This window comes from Saccopteryx bilineata, chromosome 4 (genome assembly GCF_036850765.1).
Source record: "Saccopteryx bilineata isolate mSacBil1 chromosome 4, mSacBil1_pri_phased_curated, whole genome shotgun sequence".
Classification (NCBI taxonomy): Eukaryota; Metazoa; Chordata; class Mammalia; order Chiroptera; family Emballonuridae; genus Saccopteryx; species Saccopteryx bilineata.
In genome coordinates, this window is record NC_089493.1 from 131,250,098 (window position 1) to 131,266,978 (window position 16,881).

Below are 16,881 nucleotides of genomic sequence, written 5' to 3' on the forward strand. Positions count from 1 at the left end.
TGTGGTGGAGCAGAGCTGGGTTGAGCAGGTCCAAGCCAGGAGCTATGCCATGACTACTAAAGAAGTGACAAGGGCATGGAGTCCCTTCGCATATCAGCAGTGAGTCTGCGGAAGTGGGTCCCAAACCCACTGCTCACAGGCTCTGTCACTGGTTCCAGAACAGCACATGGCACTGTGAGCCATCTCTCTTCTCCAGCTGCAAACTTCTTAAACATCAGCCTTTTCTTTGCAGCTCCTACTCCTTTCCCCGCCCCTCCTCCTCTCTTTATGGCAACATTTGTTTCACTGGGTCTGACTGTAGAGTAGGAATGGGATGGAACCAGCTGGCCCAATCTTTTTTTTTTTTTTTACAGAGATACAGAGAGAGTCAGAGAGAGGGATAGATAGGGACAGATAGACAGGAACAGAGAGAGATGAGAAGCATCAATCATCAGTTTTTCGTTGCAACACCTTAGTTGTTCATTGATTGCTTTCTCATATGTGCCTTGACCGTGGGCCTTCAGCAGACCGAGTAACCCCTTGCTCAAGCCAGCAACCTTGGGTCCAAGCTGGTGAGCTTTGCTCAAACCAGATGAGCCCACGCTCAAGCTGGCAACCTCGGGGTCTCGAACCTGGGTCCTCCACATCCCAGTCTGACGCTCTAACCACTGCGCCACTGCCTGGTCAGGCTGGCCCAGTCTTTCGGGGGTACTCACTTGATTAGCATAGCGTTTGGGTAACTTCTTGCCAGTGTCCATGTCCATTTCTTCACCATCTTTCTTATCTTCTTCCTCCTCACTCTCCATCCCCGTCCAGTCATCTTCAGCCAGTCTCCTGGCATGATTCACATAATCTAGCCGCTTTCTAGAGAAAGAAAAGGCATAAAGATAGGTCTGTCTTGTAGGAGGACACCTGACAACAGGACAGATTGATTCAATTCAAAGGCTCCAAATTTAGGAGCAATTTGGGGATTCTGATAGGAGTAAGAAATGACAAAATTTCCTCTATAAAGCTAAATTTGTGACCACCCCCTCACAGATCCTAAATAGGAAACTCATCCTGAACATAATCTTCCTGTTTCCTAAGACTGAGCGAAGTAAAATTTTGAAAGGAATGTTGGCCTGACCCGTGGTGGCATAGTGGATGGAATGTTGACCTGGGACACTGAGGTTCCGGGTTCAAAATCCCCTAAGTTACTGGCTTGAGCAAGTGGTCACTGGCTTGGCTTGAGCATTCCAGGTTAAGGCACATATGAGAAGCAATCAATGAACAACTAAAATGAAGTTGATGCTTCTCATCTCTCTCCTCCCTTTCTGTCTAACATCAATATCAAATTATAAAAAAAGAAATTTTAAAGGTTCACTAGCTGGAAAGGCTGACTCCCCCTCCCTCCCCTACCATAGATGAGAGCTAATACTTCTCTGCCTGGCAGATATCTAGTGCAAAGGCCCCAGCAACTGAAGAGATGCAATGAGAATTTTTTTTTAATTTTTTAATTGATTTTAGAGAGGAAGGGAGAGACAAAGAAACACCGATTTGTGATTCCACTTATTTATGCATTCACTGGCTGTTTCCTATATGTGCCCTGACCAGGGATCAAACCCATAACCTTGATGATCAGGACGACACTCTAAACAACTGAGCTACCCGGCCTGGGCCGGTACAGTGAGAATTTTCTCTAAAGGACAGCTTCTGGGGTTTCCCGCTTTATACAATCTTCAGAGGAGCCACCAGGCCTTTCTCTAGCTCCTAACTTTAAAAAAAAAAAACACTTAGCTTACAATTTCATGTTTTACTTATGTTTTCCTTTATCATTATCTTCCTCTTTTTTAAAAATGACATATTATAGAAAGTTTGGGAGAGAAAAAAAATAACCTTTGGAACCTAATTGTTCCGAAGTGACTTGCAGCTGCTACATAAACTCCTGAGCTTGGTTTCCTTGATGCTAAGGGCGAGATAAGCACTGAGATATGAGACTGACTCAACTGGTTCTTTACACACACACACACACACACACACACACACGTTCATGCACACCAAGGTGTGCATCGGAGGGGGCACATGCAGCACCATGGTCTTCTATTTCAGGAATAAGGGAGAACTGGTGTACTTGTACGTATACAAAAGGATGCATTTCTGTGGTTATTTCCCAAGCACTGTTTTTCTAAGCACAGGAGAAGGAAACTACCAGATGTCCATCAGTAGGGGGCTGTTTAGATTATGTCATGAACTATCCATTCAATGGATTACCTGGCACTTTGTGAACTGATGCAGCTCTCTGAAAAAACCACTGTTAACTATGGCCCTGGCTGGGTAGCTCCATCAGAGAGTCATCCTACAGTCAGGGCACATACAGGAAGCAACCAATGAATGTACAACTAAGTGGAACGAAATGAATGTTTCCCTCTCTCTCTCTCTCCCACTTTCTTTGTCTCTCTAAAATCAATCATTGGAAGAAAAAAAAAAAACCTGACCTGTAGTGGCACATTGGATAAAACATCGAACTGGAATGCTGAGGTTGCCAGTTTAAAATCCCAGGCTTGCCTGGTCAAGGCACATACGAGAAGCAACTACCATAAGTTGACGCTTCCTGCTTCTCCCACCCAACCCTTTCTCTCTCCTCTTTCTAAAATCAATTATTTTAAACAATAAAATAAATGTACAGGACAGTGTACTATACATGCTACTTTTAAGAAACGTCACTACACACTTGCTCATATTGCAGCGAATATCTTCGCAAGGACACACAAGGAACTAATAATATGGGAGAACAACTGGTTGGCTAGTGGACAAAATCAGGAGGAAAACTTTACCTATTATTTTGCAACAGGTAATACATTCCTTATATGAATGCATAGTTCAAAATTCAAAATACGTTATAATTTTTTTAAAGGGAGGCATGAGGGTGATCTGAGAATGTCACCTGCAAGTAACCCAGAGGCTATGGGGAACCATTTCTGCTGAATACACCCAGTGATGCAGCACTAGGCAAAATGCAGATGGTGCAGAAGCTGTGCAGCTGTTAATAGCATCTCTTGGCCCTGGCCGGCTGGCTCAGTGGTAGAGCATCAGCCAGTATGTGGATGTCTCAGGTTCAATTCTTGGTCAGGGTACACAGGAGAAATGACTATCTGCTTCTCTACCCCACCCCCTCTCACTTCTCTCTATCTCTTCCCCTCCCGCAGCCATGGCTTGAGTGGAACCAGTTGGCCTCAGGTGCCGAGGACAGCTCCATGGCCTCCACCTCAGGCATTAAGAAGATCTCTGTGGCTGAGCAGAGGAGCAACGCAGAGCACAGCCCCCTAGTGAGCTTGCCAGGTGGATCCCAGTTGGGTGTATGTGGGAGTCTGTCTCTCTGCCTCCCCTCCTCTCACTGAATAAAAAAAAAAAATTGTATCTCTTGATTTTCAATTTCTATTTTTTTTTTTTTTTTTTTTTACAGAGACACAGAGAGGGATAGACAGGGACAGACAGACAGGAACGGAGAGATGAGAAGCATCAATCATTAGTTTTTCGTTGCGCATTGTGACACTTAAGTTGTTCATTGATTGCTTTTTCATATGTGCCTCGACCACGGGCCTTCAGCAGACCGAGTAATCCCTTGCTCAAGCCAGCGACCTTGGGTCCAAGCTGGTGAGCTTTTGCTCTAACCAGATGAGCCCGCACTCAAGTTGGCAACCTTGGGGTCTCAAACCTGGATCCTCTGCATTCCAGTCCGATGCTCTATCCACTGCGCCACCGCCTGGTCAGGAGATTTTCGATTTCTTTTTTTAATTAATTAATTATTTTAGAGAGGGGAGAGAGAGAGAGAGAGAGAGAGAGAGAGAGAAAGGGGGGAGGAGCAGGAAGCATCAACTCCCATATGTGCCTTGATCAGATAAGTGCAGGGTTTTGAACCAGCGACCTCAGCATTCCAGGTCGATGCTTTATCCACTGCGCCACCACAGGTCAGGAGATTTTCAATTTCTTAACTGATTACCCAGAAGAAGTCCGTGCTGCACTGAGAATAAAAGGACAGGCTTAGCCCTGCCAGATGGCTCAGTTAATTAGGGCATCATCCCAAAGCACAGAAATTGCAGGTTCAATCCCTGGTCAGGGTGCATACAGGAACAGATCAATGTTCCTATCTTTCTCTCTCCATTCCTATCTCATTAAAATCAATCAATAATTTTTTTTAATTATTATTTTTTACAGAGACAGAGAGAGAGTCAGAGAGAGGGATAGACAGACAGGAACAGAGAAGGATGAGAAGCATCAATCATCAGTTTTTCGTTGCGACACCTTAGTTGCTCATTGACTGCTTTCTCATATGTGCCTTGACCACGGGCCTTCAGCAGACCGAGTAACCTCTTGCTTGAGCCAGCGACCTTGGGTCCAAGCTGGTGAGCTTTGCTCAAAGCAGATGAACCTGCGTTCAAGCTGGTGACCTCGTGGTCTCGAACCCAGGTCCTCCGCATCCCAGTCCAACGCTCCATCCACTGTGCCACTGCCTGGTCAGGCAATTTTTCTTTTTAAAGGACAAGCCCTGCCTTCAGAGTAGCCAGCCTCAAACACTCCAATTCTGATTTTTCCCTGTGCTCATCTTGGCACTGAGGATTATGTGTGTGGAAGACATTTCCTCAGCTTTTTGGGGAAGTATGTGTCTGGAACCCCAAGGGCTTCACAGAAACATCTGGGCTGCAGGCAGACAGGAAGGCCACGTCAATGCCAAGATCCAGAGTGTGGGAGAAGCTACACAGAGAATGTGGGGAGTGGAAATCTGGGTGTGATTTTCACAAGTACTGCTGCCAGAAATAAAAAAAGGAAAATTTAAGCAAATAACTGAACTTTTACTTTCAAACTTCTTCATCTTTTCACAAGCTCTGGGTGTAAAGGATATCTACATCTGCCAGGAATTACTCCTCCCAACCTCAAACCACAGAATCAACCTACAAAGGGTCTACTTTGCAGGGGGTTCTCCCAAGGCAAGCCTAGAGCCTCCTGAACAGTACACTGTGCCCAGCCTGCAGAAAACAACCAGGGGGTTAAAGCATCCCTTACAATTTCTGCAGTTCCAATAACCGGTGGCGCCGCTCACTCTGCTCCAAGGTACTGTACTTGGACTTGTACTGGGCCAAGCGTGGGTGGGGGGCAGCTGTGCTATTCAGATCTTGAGACACAGAAAAGCTACCAGCCAGAGCTTGACTCAGCTCTTCCATTTTCCCTACAAAGGAAAACATAAGAAAATAGTCCATTCATTTCATATTACCTCCTGTGTATACAGACAGTTATAATGTAACATGATGGCCCTAGCCAAGTGGCTCAGTTGGTTATCTACCCCATACAACAAGGTTGCAGGTTCTATCCCTGGTCAGAGTATATACAAGAAACAACCAATGGCCTGACCTGTGGTGGCGCAGTGGATAAAGCGTCGACCTGGAAATGCTGAGGTCGCCGGTTCGAAACCCTGGGCTTGCCTGGTCAAGGCACATATGGGAGTTGATGCTTCCAGCTCCTCCCCCCCTTCTCTCTCTCTGTCTCTCACTCTCCTCTCTAAAATGAATAAAAAAAAAAAAAAAGAAACAACCAATGGAAAAAAAACAAACAACCAATGGATGCACAACTATGTGGAACAACAAATTGATCTCTCATTCTCTCTAAAATCAATCAATACATTTTATTTGTTGATTTTTTTTTTTTCCACTTTTCTGAAGCTGGAAACAGGGAGAGACAGTCAGACAGACTCCCGCATGCGCCCGACCGGGATCCACCCGGCACGCCCACCAGGGGCGACGCTCTGCCCACCAGGGGGCGATGCTCTGCCCATCCTGGGTGTCGCCATGTTGCGACCAGAGCCACTCTAGCGCCTGAGGCAGAGGCCACAGAGCCATCCCCAGCGCCCGGGCCATCTTTGCTCCAATGGAGTCTTGGCTGCGGGAGGGGAATAGAGAGACAGAGAGGAAAGCGCGGCGGAGGGGTGGAGAAGCAAATGGGCGCTTCTCCTGTGTGCCCTGGCCGGGAATCGAACCCGGGTCCTCCGCACGCTAGGCCGACGCTCTACCGCTGAGCCAACCGGCCAGGGCTGTTGATTTATTTTATTGAGGCAGGGAGGCAGAGAGACAGACTCCTGCATGTGCCCTGATGGGGAGTCACCTGGCAAGCTCCCTACCAGATGATGTGCTCTGCCCATCTTGGGCTGTTGCTCTGTTGCTCAGCAACCGAGCTATTTCAGTGCCTGAGGTGAAGCCATGGAGCCATCCTTAGCACCCAGAGCCAACCTGCTTGAATCAACCACCAATTGAGTCATAGCTGCGTAAGAAGGAGAGAGGGAGAGAGAGAGTGAGGGAGAAAGGGAGTGAGGGAGAGAGGGAGAGAGTGAGAGAGAGAGAAAGAAGGGGAGGGAGAAGGGTGGAGAAGCAGATGGTCGCTGCTTCTGTGTACCCTGACCTGAAATTGAACCCAAGATTTCCACACGCTGGGCCAACACTCTACCACTGAGCAAACCAGCCAGGGCCAATAAATTTATTTTTTTAAATGTAGCATAATGTCTACATTCCTAAAAAGCCTCACTTAATCCAAAATCTTAAGTTTCCATGAGAAAAACAAAAGTTATGGATAGAGTTACAGATGAGCAATTACATCATTTTCTTCAGCTATTTCAGTAATGATGCTTCTGACAGTTGGGTGTATGAGTGTATAGATATAAACTTAAATGTTAGTCATTAAGCAAATTCACTTTGTGACTGAATCTAACTTCTGTTTTTTGTCAACCATCACCAGAGGTCCTGTCATCAATTCTTACTTACCGTCACTGCTAACCAGTCATGTAATCAAGTACCTAATTCTTTTTTCTGAATATTTCTACATACTCATTAACTCATAACTTTCTGATGCAAATTTTATCCAATTGATTAACTCTAATATATGTCAACTCACTTTAAGAAAAAAATTTTTTTTTTGTATTTTTCTGAAGTTGGAAATGGGGAGGCAGACTCCCGCTTGTGCCCAACCAGGATGCACCCAGCATGCCCACCAGGGGGCGATGCTCTACCCATCTGGGGCGTCGCTCTGTTGCAACCAGAGCCATTCTAGCGTCTGAGGCAGAGGCCATGGAGCCATCCTCAGCGCCCGGGCCAACTTTCCTCCAATGGAGCCTTGGCTGCGGGAGGGCAAGAGAGAGACAGAGAGGAAGAAGAGGGGGAGGGGTAGAGAAGCAGATGGGCGCTTCTCCTGTGTGCCCTTGCCGGGAATCAAACCCGGGACTCCTGCATGCCAGACCGAGGCTCTACCACTAAGCCAACCAGCGAGGGCCACTTTAAGAATATTTAGCTCCAGGCCTTGGCTATTTGGCTCAGCGGTAAAGCATAGGCTTGGCATGTGGGAGTCCCAGGTTCAATTCTGGATCAGGGCACACAGAAGCAACTATCTGCTTCTCCACCCCTCCTCCTCTCTCTTTCTTCTTCTCCTGCAGCTATGGCTCGATTTGAGCAAGTTGGCCCTGGTCACTGAGGATGGCTCCATAGCCTTGCCTCACCCACTGAAATAGCTCAGTTGCTGAGCAACATATTAGCAGCCCCAGATGGGCAGAGCATCACCTGGTAGGGGGCTTGGTGCACATGCGGGAGTCTGTCTCTCTGCCTCTATAAAAGAAAAAAAAAAAAAGAAAATTTAGCCCAGGAGAAACACTGTTTCCTGGGCTCCTTGAGAAACCAAAGACCCAAACCTGGCTATTAATTTCTTTTTTTTTTTTTTTTAAAGGACAGTCCCAAATGTAGTCATTTTTTTTAAATTTATTCATTTTAGAGAGGAGAGGGAGAGACAGAGAGAGAGAGGAGAGAGAGGAGCTGGAAGCATCAACTCCCATATGTGCCTTGTCCAGGCAAACCCAGGGTTTCGAACTGGTGACCTCAGCATTTCCAGGTCGGCGCTTTATCCACTGCACCATCACAGGTCAGGCCTGTTAATTTCTCATTTTATAAGTTTTTTTTGTTTGGAGTGGGCAGAAGGAAGGTTATAGGACTATCTATGTAGGATTCATTTGAAAAATAGTAGCTAAAAAAGAAAAAAAAAGAAAAAGAAACATGATAGCTAGAATGTGGAAGGCTGTCTACCAGCTAATAACATAGGCTTTAGACATGTGAAGGACTGACATATGGTGCATTTGGGAGAACAGAGTGGCTGCCCCTAAAGAACAAAAGTGGGGAGAAAGAGGTGAACTCGCATTTCATTCACTCTCCTGTGAATAAAGGTATGAGGAGGCACGGGGCTTACGCAAGGGTTACAGGTGTGCCTCAGAAAGTAAGAAAATGGGAACATCTGAGAGAAGTCCGACTCCCAGCTGGGCTAGCCGAACCCTTCCATTCTGTGGGCACCACAGTGCCTGCCCTCCAGCAGAGTCAGCTCCTACTTCTGAGCACCAAAACCAACAAGTTCATTCCAGAGGCTCTATAGTTAACAATACAACATTATGGGTCTCTACTTGGCAATGAGTCACTTTATATTGCATAGATTTTTAAAAAAAATTTTCTTAAGTGACAAGTGGGGAGGCAGAGAGACAGACTCCTGCATGAGCCTGGACTGGGCTCCACTGGTGAGCCCCCTGCCTGGCGCTGCTCTGCCCACCTGGGGCTATTGCTCCATTGCTCGGCAACAGCTACTTTAGCGCCTGAGGCGGAGGCCATGGAGCCATCCTCAGCACTGGGTCAACTTTGCTCCAACCAAGCCATGGCTGCAGAAGGGGAAGAGAGAATGGACAGGGGGAGGGGTGGAGAAGCAGATGGGTGCTTCTCCTGTGTGCCCTGACGGGTAATGGAACCCGGAACCTCCACAACCCAGGCTGACACTACCACTGAGCCAACCAGGGCACACTGCACACTTGATATCATTTTTTTTCTTAAATTTGCTGCATTAAATTTTGTGTGTGTGTGTGTGTGTGTGTGTCAGAAACACAGAGAGAAACAGATGGGGACAGACAGGCAGGAAGGGAGAGAGATGAGAATTCTTCATCTTCAATTCTTTGTTGGGGCATCTTAGTTGTTCATTGATTGCTTTCTCATATGTGCCTTGACGGGGAGGGGGGGGGCTACAGCAGAGTGAGTGACCCCTTGCTCAAGCCAGTGACCTGGGGCTCAAGCTGGTGAACCTTGCTCAAACCAGACAAGCCCACGCTCAAGCTGGTGACCTCGGGGTTTTGAACCTGGGTGCTCTGCGTTCCAGTCCGACGCTCTATCCACTGTGCCACTATCTGGTCAGGCTGCATTAGATTTTTTAATTTCTAAGAAACTCTAAAAAAAAAAAATACGGTCAAGGCCCCAGCTGGGTGGCTCAGTGATAGAGCATCCTCTACCCACCGAGGTCCCAGGTTCCATCCCTGGTTGGGACACATATAAGAATCAACCAATGCATGCATAAATAAGTGGAACAACAAACTGATGTCTCTGTCTCTCCCTTCCCCTTTTTCTAAAAAGCAGTAAGTTTTTTTAAAAACTCACGACATAGCCTGACCTGTGGTGGCGCAGTGGGATAAAGCGTCAACCTGGAACGCTGAGGTTGCCGGTTCGAAACCTTGGGCTTGCCCAGTCAAGGCACATATGGGAGTTGATGCTTCCTGCTCCTCCCCTTTCTCTCTCCCCCCCACCCCAAAAACATCAATAAATAAAAAATAAATAAAATAAAAACTCACGACATAAAATTTACCATTTTAGCCATTTCTAAATGTATATAGTTCAATAGTGTTAAGTCCATTCACAGTGTGATAGGGTTGCAGGTGGGGGCCATTGACACTCTCCTCCCTTAAGTGGACAAGGGACATTGACAAACTCGATGTTCCTGATCACCTTCCCCAGACATCCAGTGACTAAGCTGGGTGTGGAAGGTCCCCTAGTTAATTTACGGTTAATCTTACATACATCACTGAAAGCTACATTTTTCCTTAATGATTACCAGCCCCCCACCCTCAAATCCCTTATTTAACCCTACCTATTAGATAACTAGGAGGATGGGACGAGCCACGGGGCCAGGGCCGGACCCTGGAGACTGCTCTCTCGTACAACACAGCCCGGCAGGTTTCCTTTCATTAAAGGCTGTTACACTGGTCTTTCGGACTCGACTGATTCTATCACAGTGCTGTACAATTTCCAGAATTCTTTTCATCTTGGAGAAAACGTAACCTCTGTGCTCACTAAACAGAGAAGGGTCTCTTTTTTAACGTGACCACTGCTGATGTGAGGGTGGTCTCAACACGCTGGGGATGCAGTCGGGGTGGCCATTTGTAGTTGAGGCTAGGTGAGGAGGACTTGAGAGCCCTTATAATGGCGTGCTACTTTCCGTATTCTGTACTTCCATAATACAAAGCCTAAGTCCCGCTCTGCCGAGAACCACAACAGTCTCTACCTCAGCTCTAGACCGCGGGAAGCTCCCCGCGCCGCCACAGGCTGCTCGTGGTTCTCTCACCAGTTCTGCGGCTGGGGCAGCCTCCGGCGTCCCCCGCCCTGGCCCCGTGGCTCGTCCCATCCTCCTGCTGCCTCCGCCCCCACTCACTCCCACTTGCCCACCCCGACCTCCGAGGCCTCCGCCCGTATCCCGGCCCGGGGTCGAGGCCTCCTGGGCGCCTCTCACCGAGCTCTTCTCCACTCCCGGCGGCGCTATCCCCGCCATCGCCCACCCCCCGCTCCCTCGAGATGAGGCAGCTTAGGCCATACAGGACTCCCTCCCCCATAGGTCCGCAAGGTTCCGGTCACCGAGGGAGTAGAGCGGCGAGAGCGTGCCTGGGGAAGGACTTGACGGGTCCCGCCCTACCGGAAAGGCCTCGGCGGCCGGCGGAGCAGCCACGGGGACTCAGATCGGCACTGAAGAGCGGTTGGAGCCTGTGGAACTCAAGTTTGAACACAGGACTCACTGGCCGAAGTAACAGTTAGTCGCGCCCCGCCGCTAGAGGAAGCCAATCAGCTGCCCCAGGAGGCCGCCCCGCCCCTCGGTCGCCACCGCCCCGCCTCCCGAGCTTCCGGCCCCTCCCGCCGCGGGCGCCCGACTTCCGCCCCGACTGCTGGGGCGGGCTGCGTCGGCAGCGTGTTTACGCTGCAGGTCTCTTGTGCTGGTTCTTGGGTTTCACCCGCACGCAGGACTGCGGACGCCTTGGTCCCGGGCGTGCGGAGGTGCTGAATGTCTCCTCCCCTCGCACTCCCCTACCGGTTTGCCTGTGCGGCTCCGGACCTGGTCACGGCCCGTTTGTTTGCGTGGGAGGCTCTTTCCTACTCGGTGGTATCGCAAAGGCCGGGACGCCAATCCTTGCCAAAGCGGCCAGGACAGAGTGCTCCGAGGCCCGCGCGGAATGACCTACACCTCCAAGGGGCGGGCAGGCAGGTCGACGCGGTAGCGCTGATCAGCCACAGCGGGGCGTCTGCGGGGGGCGCTGGTGACACGCAGAGTGGGGAACGGGAGTTCCTTGCCGTGACTGCTTTCATTACCCATACACCGTCTCGCGTGTTAGCTCATGTAATCTGCGAGGAACAACACAAGGACGTGGAAACAAGCCCAGAGGGGTTAAGGAATTTATCTGAATCACACAACTTTTGAGCCAAATAGTTGAATTTGCTTAATAGTTAACCTAGCCTGACCAGGTGGTGGCGCAGTGGATAGAGCATGGGACTGGGATGCGGAAGGACCCAGGTTCGAGACCCCGAGGTCGCCAGCTTGAGCGCGGGCTCATCTGGCTTGAGCAAAGAGCTCACCAGCTTGGACCCAAGGTCGCTGGCTCCTGCAAGGGGTTACTCGGTCTGCTGAAGGCCCACGGTCAAGGCACATGTGAGAAAGCAATCAATGAAAACAACTAAGAAGATGCAACGCGCAACAAGAAACTGATGATTGATGCTTCTCATCTCTCTCCGTTCCTGTCTGTCTGTCCCTGTCTATCTCTACCTCTGTAAAAACAAACAAACAAACAAACAAACAAAAAAATAGTTAACCTAGAAGTTGGATACTGCTATCCTACCACAAAGAAACTATACAAAGTTGGCACATTTTGAACCTAAGGTGTGGACCAAAAAAAAGGGTGGGGGGATTCTATGGAAAGTAATCTTATAGGGTAATCTGATTGTAAATCCCTGAGTAGGTCATGGTGGATAGTCATGTCCCCTGCCTGTAACTTCTTTAGTGAAATACTTGGAAGTCAGCCTTGTCCATTGTGCTTGTGCACCTAGGTTAACGCACCTTTGAAATCACTGAAGCAATATCCCTCAAATTATCCTGTAGTCCAATCCCTGCCTTGCTTCCTCCAATCCTTTCATTTACATCTCCTTAATTTCAAATGACTAATAAGATGCAAAACTGCTACTTTCAGAAGCATCTGAGATCTTGCTCCCTGCTTATGTGGTCTGTTAGGCTCAAATAAACTCATAAATATTCACTGCAGGCTTCTGTATTTCTTAACCAAGCACAGGCAACAGAATTAAAAATAGATGAATTGAGCTTCATCAAAGTCAAGACTCTTGTACATAAAAGGACATTATCAAAAGTTAATACATAACTCAATAGAATGGGAGAAAATAGTTGCAAATCAAATATCTGACAAATGATTAATATCTAGAATATATAATAAAGAACTACAACTCAACAACACAAAACAATATAATTTAAAATGGGCATAGGACTTGAATAGGCATTTCTCCAAAGATGTACAAATGACCATTAGCACATGGAAAGATGCTCAACATCCCTAATCATTAGGAAATGCAAATCAAAATCACACCATTAGGATGATGTTGGACAAATAAGTTTATAAATATATATATGTTTGCTCGCTTATAGGCTTATAGTTTGCATTGAGTGTGGGGGACAGGCTGTAAGCAGGCAGAATCCTTATAGCCTAAGAGGCTTAGTTTTAAGGCTAAGCTTTTCCCCACACCCTTGACTGTTGCATAATGTGGGGTGGTGCACTCTCATGAGGAATCCCATTATGCCTCAGATAAGTGACTTTGTATCAGAGACTTCCTTGTTTGTATATTGGATTAAAGGTTTTGATTTCTATACTATAAAATGGGGCAGAGGAGCCCATGCTGGAGGAGAGCAGAGAAAGGCCACGTGGAGGATAGGAGAAGCAGCCAAGATGGTGGAGTGCTGAAGGAGAAGCCAGTTTGTGTAGGGTTTGTGCAGAGAGAAGGAGATGGGGAACAGGCTGGTGAGGTAGAAACCTTTGATTCTAGGAAACTCAGATAAGTCAATGGCTTTGGGAACCCTGAATGGAAAGGGAAGTGTTTTCCCACTGTATGTATTTCTTGCCCTCCGGGTGCAAGCTAGGATTAAAGCTAATGCCCCACCAGTTCTTGGCTCTGTTGTTTCATTATTGTCTGTCCAAATCAAATGCGAATCTGCACTGGCCAGGTGGCTGTGTTGGTGGCCGTGGCTATTGGCCTTACAGATGATTATTATTAAAACAACAACAACAAACAAACCAAAAACAGCCCTGGCCAGGTAGTTCAGTTGTTTAGAGCATCCTTCTCTCTCAAATTGTGGTAAGATGCCAAAGAACTGTAAAACAGTGTTAGCAACGCCATTTTAAAGAGGAAAAGTCAGTGTTGGTCAAATAATTTGTAAATTATAGATACGTGAATTCCAAACTGCCCTCTTGATGTTCCGCTTATCTGTCAGACCTCACCCTTACTGGACTAATGACCCTGAGACAGAGGAATTCCAAAAAGCTGAGAAGCCACCCCAAGGAGGGGCTCCGGACATACCAGGACTATTGATTCAACACCTACATGCTTGAAGCCCCCCAAGGAGGAGCATTCCGGACATACCAGGACTTTTGCCTCAGTATCCCCTCAGGCTCTCCCAAACACTATATAACTCGCCCCTAGTCTGTAACCGGTGCTCTTCTCCCCCAGGAGGAGTGCCCGGCAGGGTTCCTTTCTTCCTTTCAATAAAGCCTGTTACTCTGGTCTTTCGGACTCCCATGGATTCCAACAGTAAATATGCTATATAGGTTTGCTAGCTTATAGTTTGCATTGGGTGTGGGGGACAGGCTGTAAGCAGGCAGGGTTGTTATACCCTAAGGTTTAGTTTTAAGACTAAGCCTTTCCCACCCTAAGTGACTTTGTATCAGAGACTTCCTTGTTTGTATATTGGATTAAAGGTTTTGATTTCTACACTATAAAATGGGGCAGACCGGGAGCTTGTTCTCTCTTGGTTCCTGAGATTAGCATTAGAGAGGAGAGCAGAGTAAGGTCACGTGGAGGAGAGGAGAAGCAGCCAAGATGGCAGAGTTCTGAAGGAGAAGCCAGTTTGTGCAGAGAGAAGGAGATGGGGAACAGAGGTGAATAAGGCTGGTGAGGTAGAAACTTTTGATTCTAGGAAACTCGGATAAGTCAGTGGCTTTGGCAGCCCTGAATGGAAAGGGAAGTGTTTTCCCACTGTGTGTATTTCTTGCCCGCCAGGTGTAAGCTGGGATTAAAGCTAATGGCCCACCAGTCCTTGGCTCCATTGTTTCATTACCATCTTTCTGAATCCAATGTGAATCTGCATTGGTCAGGCGGCTGTGATGGTGGCTGTGGCTACTGGCTTTACAGTCAGGCTTTCTGTCCCGTCCTTTCTTTGGAAAATGGAGGGAAAAGAATATAGCAATCTCCTGACTTACAAGGACAACTTGGTCATTTAGTTTTATCGATAGTTCTCTGAAAGGATTAAGGTTATCTGAAGAACTTCCTTTCCCTTTTTTTTTTTTTTTAAATTTTATTTATTCGTTTTAGAAAGGAGAGAGAGGGAGAGAGAGAGAGAGAGAAGGGGGGAGGAGCAGGAAGCATCAACTCCCATATGTGCCTTGACCAGGCGAGCCCAGGGTTTCGAACCGGCAACCTCAGAATTTCCAGGTCGACACTTTATCCACTGCGCCACCACAGGTCAGGCACTTCCTTTCCCTTTTAATAAGAGACAAAATTTACAAACCACCCTACATTGAACTTAGCTCTCCCTCCCTTCCTGGAATCCCGAGATTAATGTGTACCTCTAGGCAAAGGAGGAAAGATAGGCACTAAAAGGTTTATAAATGTATTTTAATACTGTATGTAAAATGACATCACCATTGTGTTACCTTGAAAGTTTTAATGTATTTTTAAATTCCCTAGAGCCAGTGGTAGTCAACCTGGTCCCTACTGCCCACTAGTGGGCATTTCAGCTTTCATGGTGGGTGGTAGCAGAACAACCAAAGTATAAATAAATATATAGATTTAACTATATTAAGTTGTTTTATAAAGATTTATTCTGCCAAACAGCGAAAATTAGACATAAAGTACTTGGTAAGTAATTATTATTATATGCTTTAACTTGCTGTAACTCTGCTTTATAAATTTTATAAAGTAAAATTACTTCCCTACTTTATAAATACCATTACTGTGGAACTGGTGGGTGGTTAGAAAATTTTACTACTAACAGAGATACAAAAGTGGGCAGTAGGGGCCTGACCTGTGGTGGCGCAGTGGATAAAGTGTCGACCTGGAAATGCTGAGGTCGCTGGTTCGAAATCCTGGGCTTGCCTGGTCAAGGCACATATGGGAGTTGATGCTTCCAGCTCCTCCTCCTCTTCTCTCTCTCTCTGTCTCTCTCTCCTCTCTAACATGAATAAATAAAAATAAAAAAAGTGGGCAGTAGATATAAAAAGGTTGACTACCGCTGCCCTAGACAAATGTTAGAAGCTTTTTAATGATTGTGTCACGCTGTCATGCCCCCCCCCCCACCTGTATGTGTTTAAAGGGTATATAACCAGTCTCTGAGATATATTTGGGGCTGCACGATTTGGGTCAGATATGCCCCATGATAGTCATATTAATAAATCTCCTCCTTTTAATAAAACCCTTCAAAATTCATCTGGACTTGGTGTCTCTACGTAAACCCACGGAAGTGAGGTACGGTACTTTACAACAAAATCAATAAATAAAAAAATTTAAAGTACAAGAAATAAACTTAAAAAATAAATGTTTATGTTTTAAATTTTATTGGCCCCGGCTGTTTAGCTCAGTCAGTTGTGTCATCTTAAAACAACAGGTTGTGGGTTTGATTTCTGGCCAGGGAACACAAGGGAAAGGAGCCAGCAGGGATAACTGAGTCAGCCAGTTATAAATTAACTACATCCCAGAGTAAATGGTTACTTGGAGCCACTTGCAAGACAAAGCAAGAAAAGTAGGATCTGTATGTAGCTAAGACCAGTGATCCAGAAATCCCTTCCGCTGTGGTAAGGTGCCAAAGAACTGTAAACTTAGTATTGGCAACGTTATTTTAAAGAGAAAAAGTCAGGCTTTCTGTCCTGTCTTTTCTTTGGAAAATGGAGGGGAAAGGATATAGAAATCTCCTGACTTACAAGGAAAACTGGGTCATTTAGGTTTTCTTGTTTGTTTTGTTTTGTTTTGTATTTTTCTGAAGCTGGAAACGGGGAGAGACAGTCAGACAGACTCACGCATGCACCCAACCGGGATCCACCCGGCACGCCCACCAGGGGGCGACGATCTGCCCATCAGGGGGCGATGCTCTGCCCCTCCAGGGCGTCGCTCTGTTGCGACCAGAGCCACTCTAGCGCCTGGGGCAGAGGCCAAGGAGCCATCCCCAGCGCCCGGGCATCTTTGCTCCAATGGAGCCTTGGCTGCGGGAGGGGAAGAGAGAGACAGAGAGGAAGGAGAGGGGGAGGGGTGGAGAAGCAGATGGGCGCTTCTCCTGTGTGCCCTGGCCGGGAATCGAACCCGGGACTTCTGCACGCCAGGCCGACGCTCTACCACTGAGCCAACCAGCCAGGGCCTGGGTCATTTAGTTTTAGTTCTCTGAAAGAATTAAGGTTATCTGAAGAACTTCTTTTCCCTTTCAATAAGAGACAAAATTTACATACCACCCTACACTAAGCTTAGCTCTCCCTCCCTTCCTGGAATCCTGAGATTAACATGTACC

General features: G+C 47.2%; 1 protein-coding gene across 12 annotated transcripts in view; it reads right to left on the reverse strand.

Moving 5' to 3' along the window:
* SNUPN (snurportin 1) overlaps positions 1–10,901 on the reverse strand; it is a 40,907-nt gene extending 30,006 nt beyond the window's left edge. For 2 of the 12 annotated variants that reach the window (XM_066278264.1, XM_066278254.1), the window contains exons 1-3: positions 10,576–10,677; positions 5,020–5,182; positions 696–843 (exon numbers count right to left, since the gene is read on the reverse strand). In XM_066278264.1, coding sequence (XP_066134361.1) covers positions 696–843; positions 5,020–5,182; positions 10,576–10,675 — 411 coding nt within the window. In that variant the 5' untranslated portion in view covers positions 10,676–10,677. The other 10 variants (XM_066278258.1, XM_066278255.1, XM_066278259.1 and 7 more) reach the window with 9 other exon arrangements.
* Between the last annotated feature and the right edge of the window lie 5,980 nt (positions 10,902–16,881).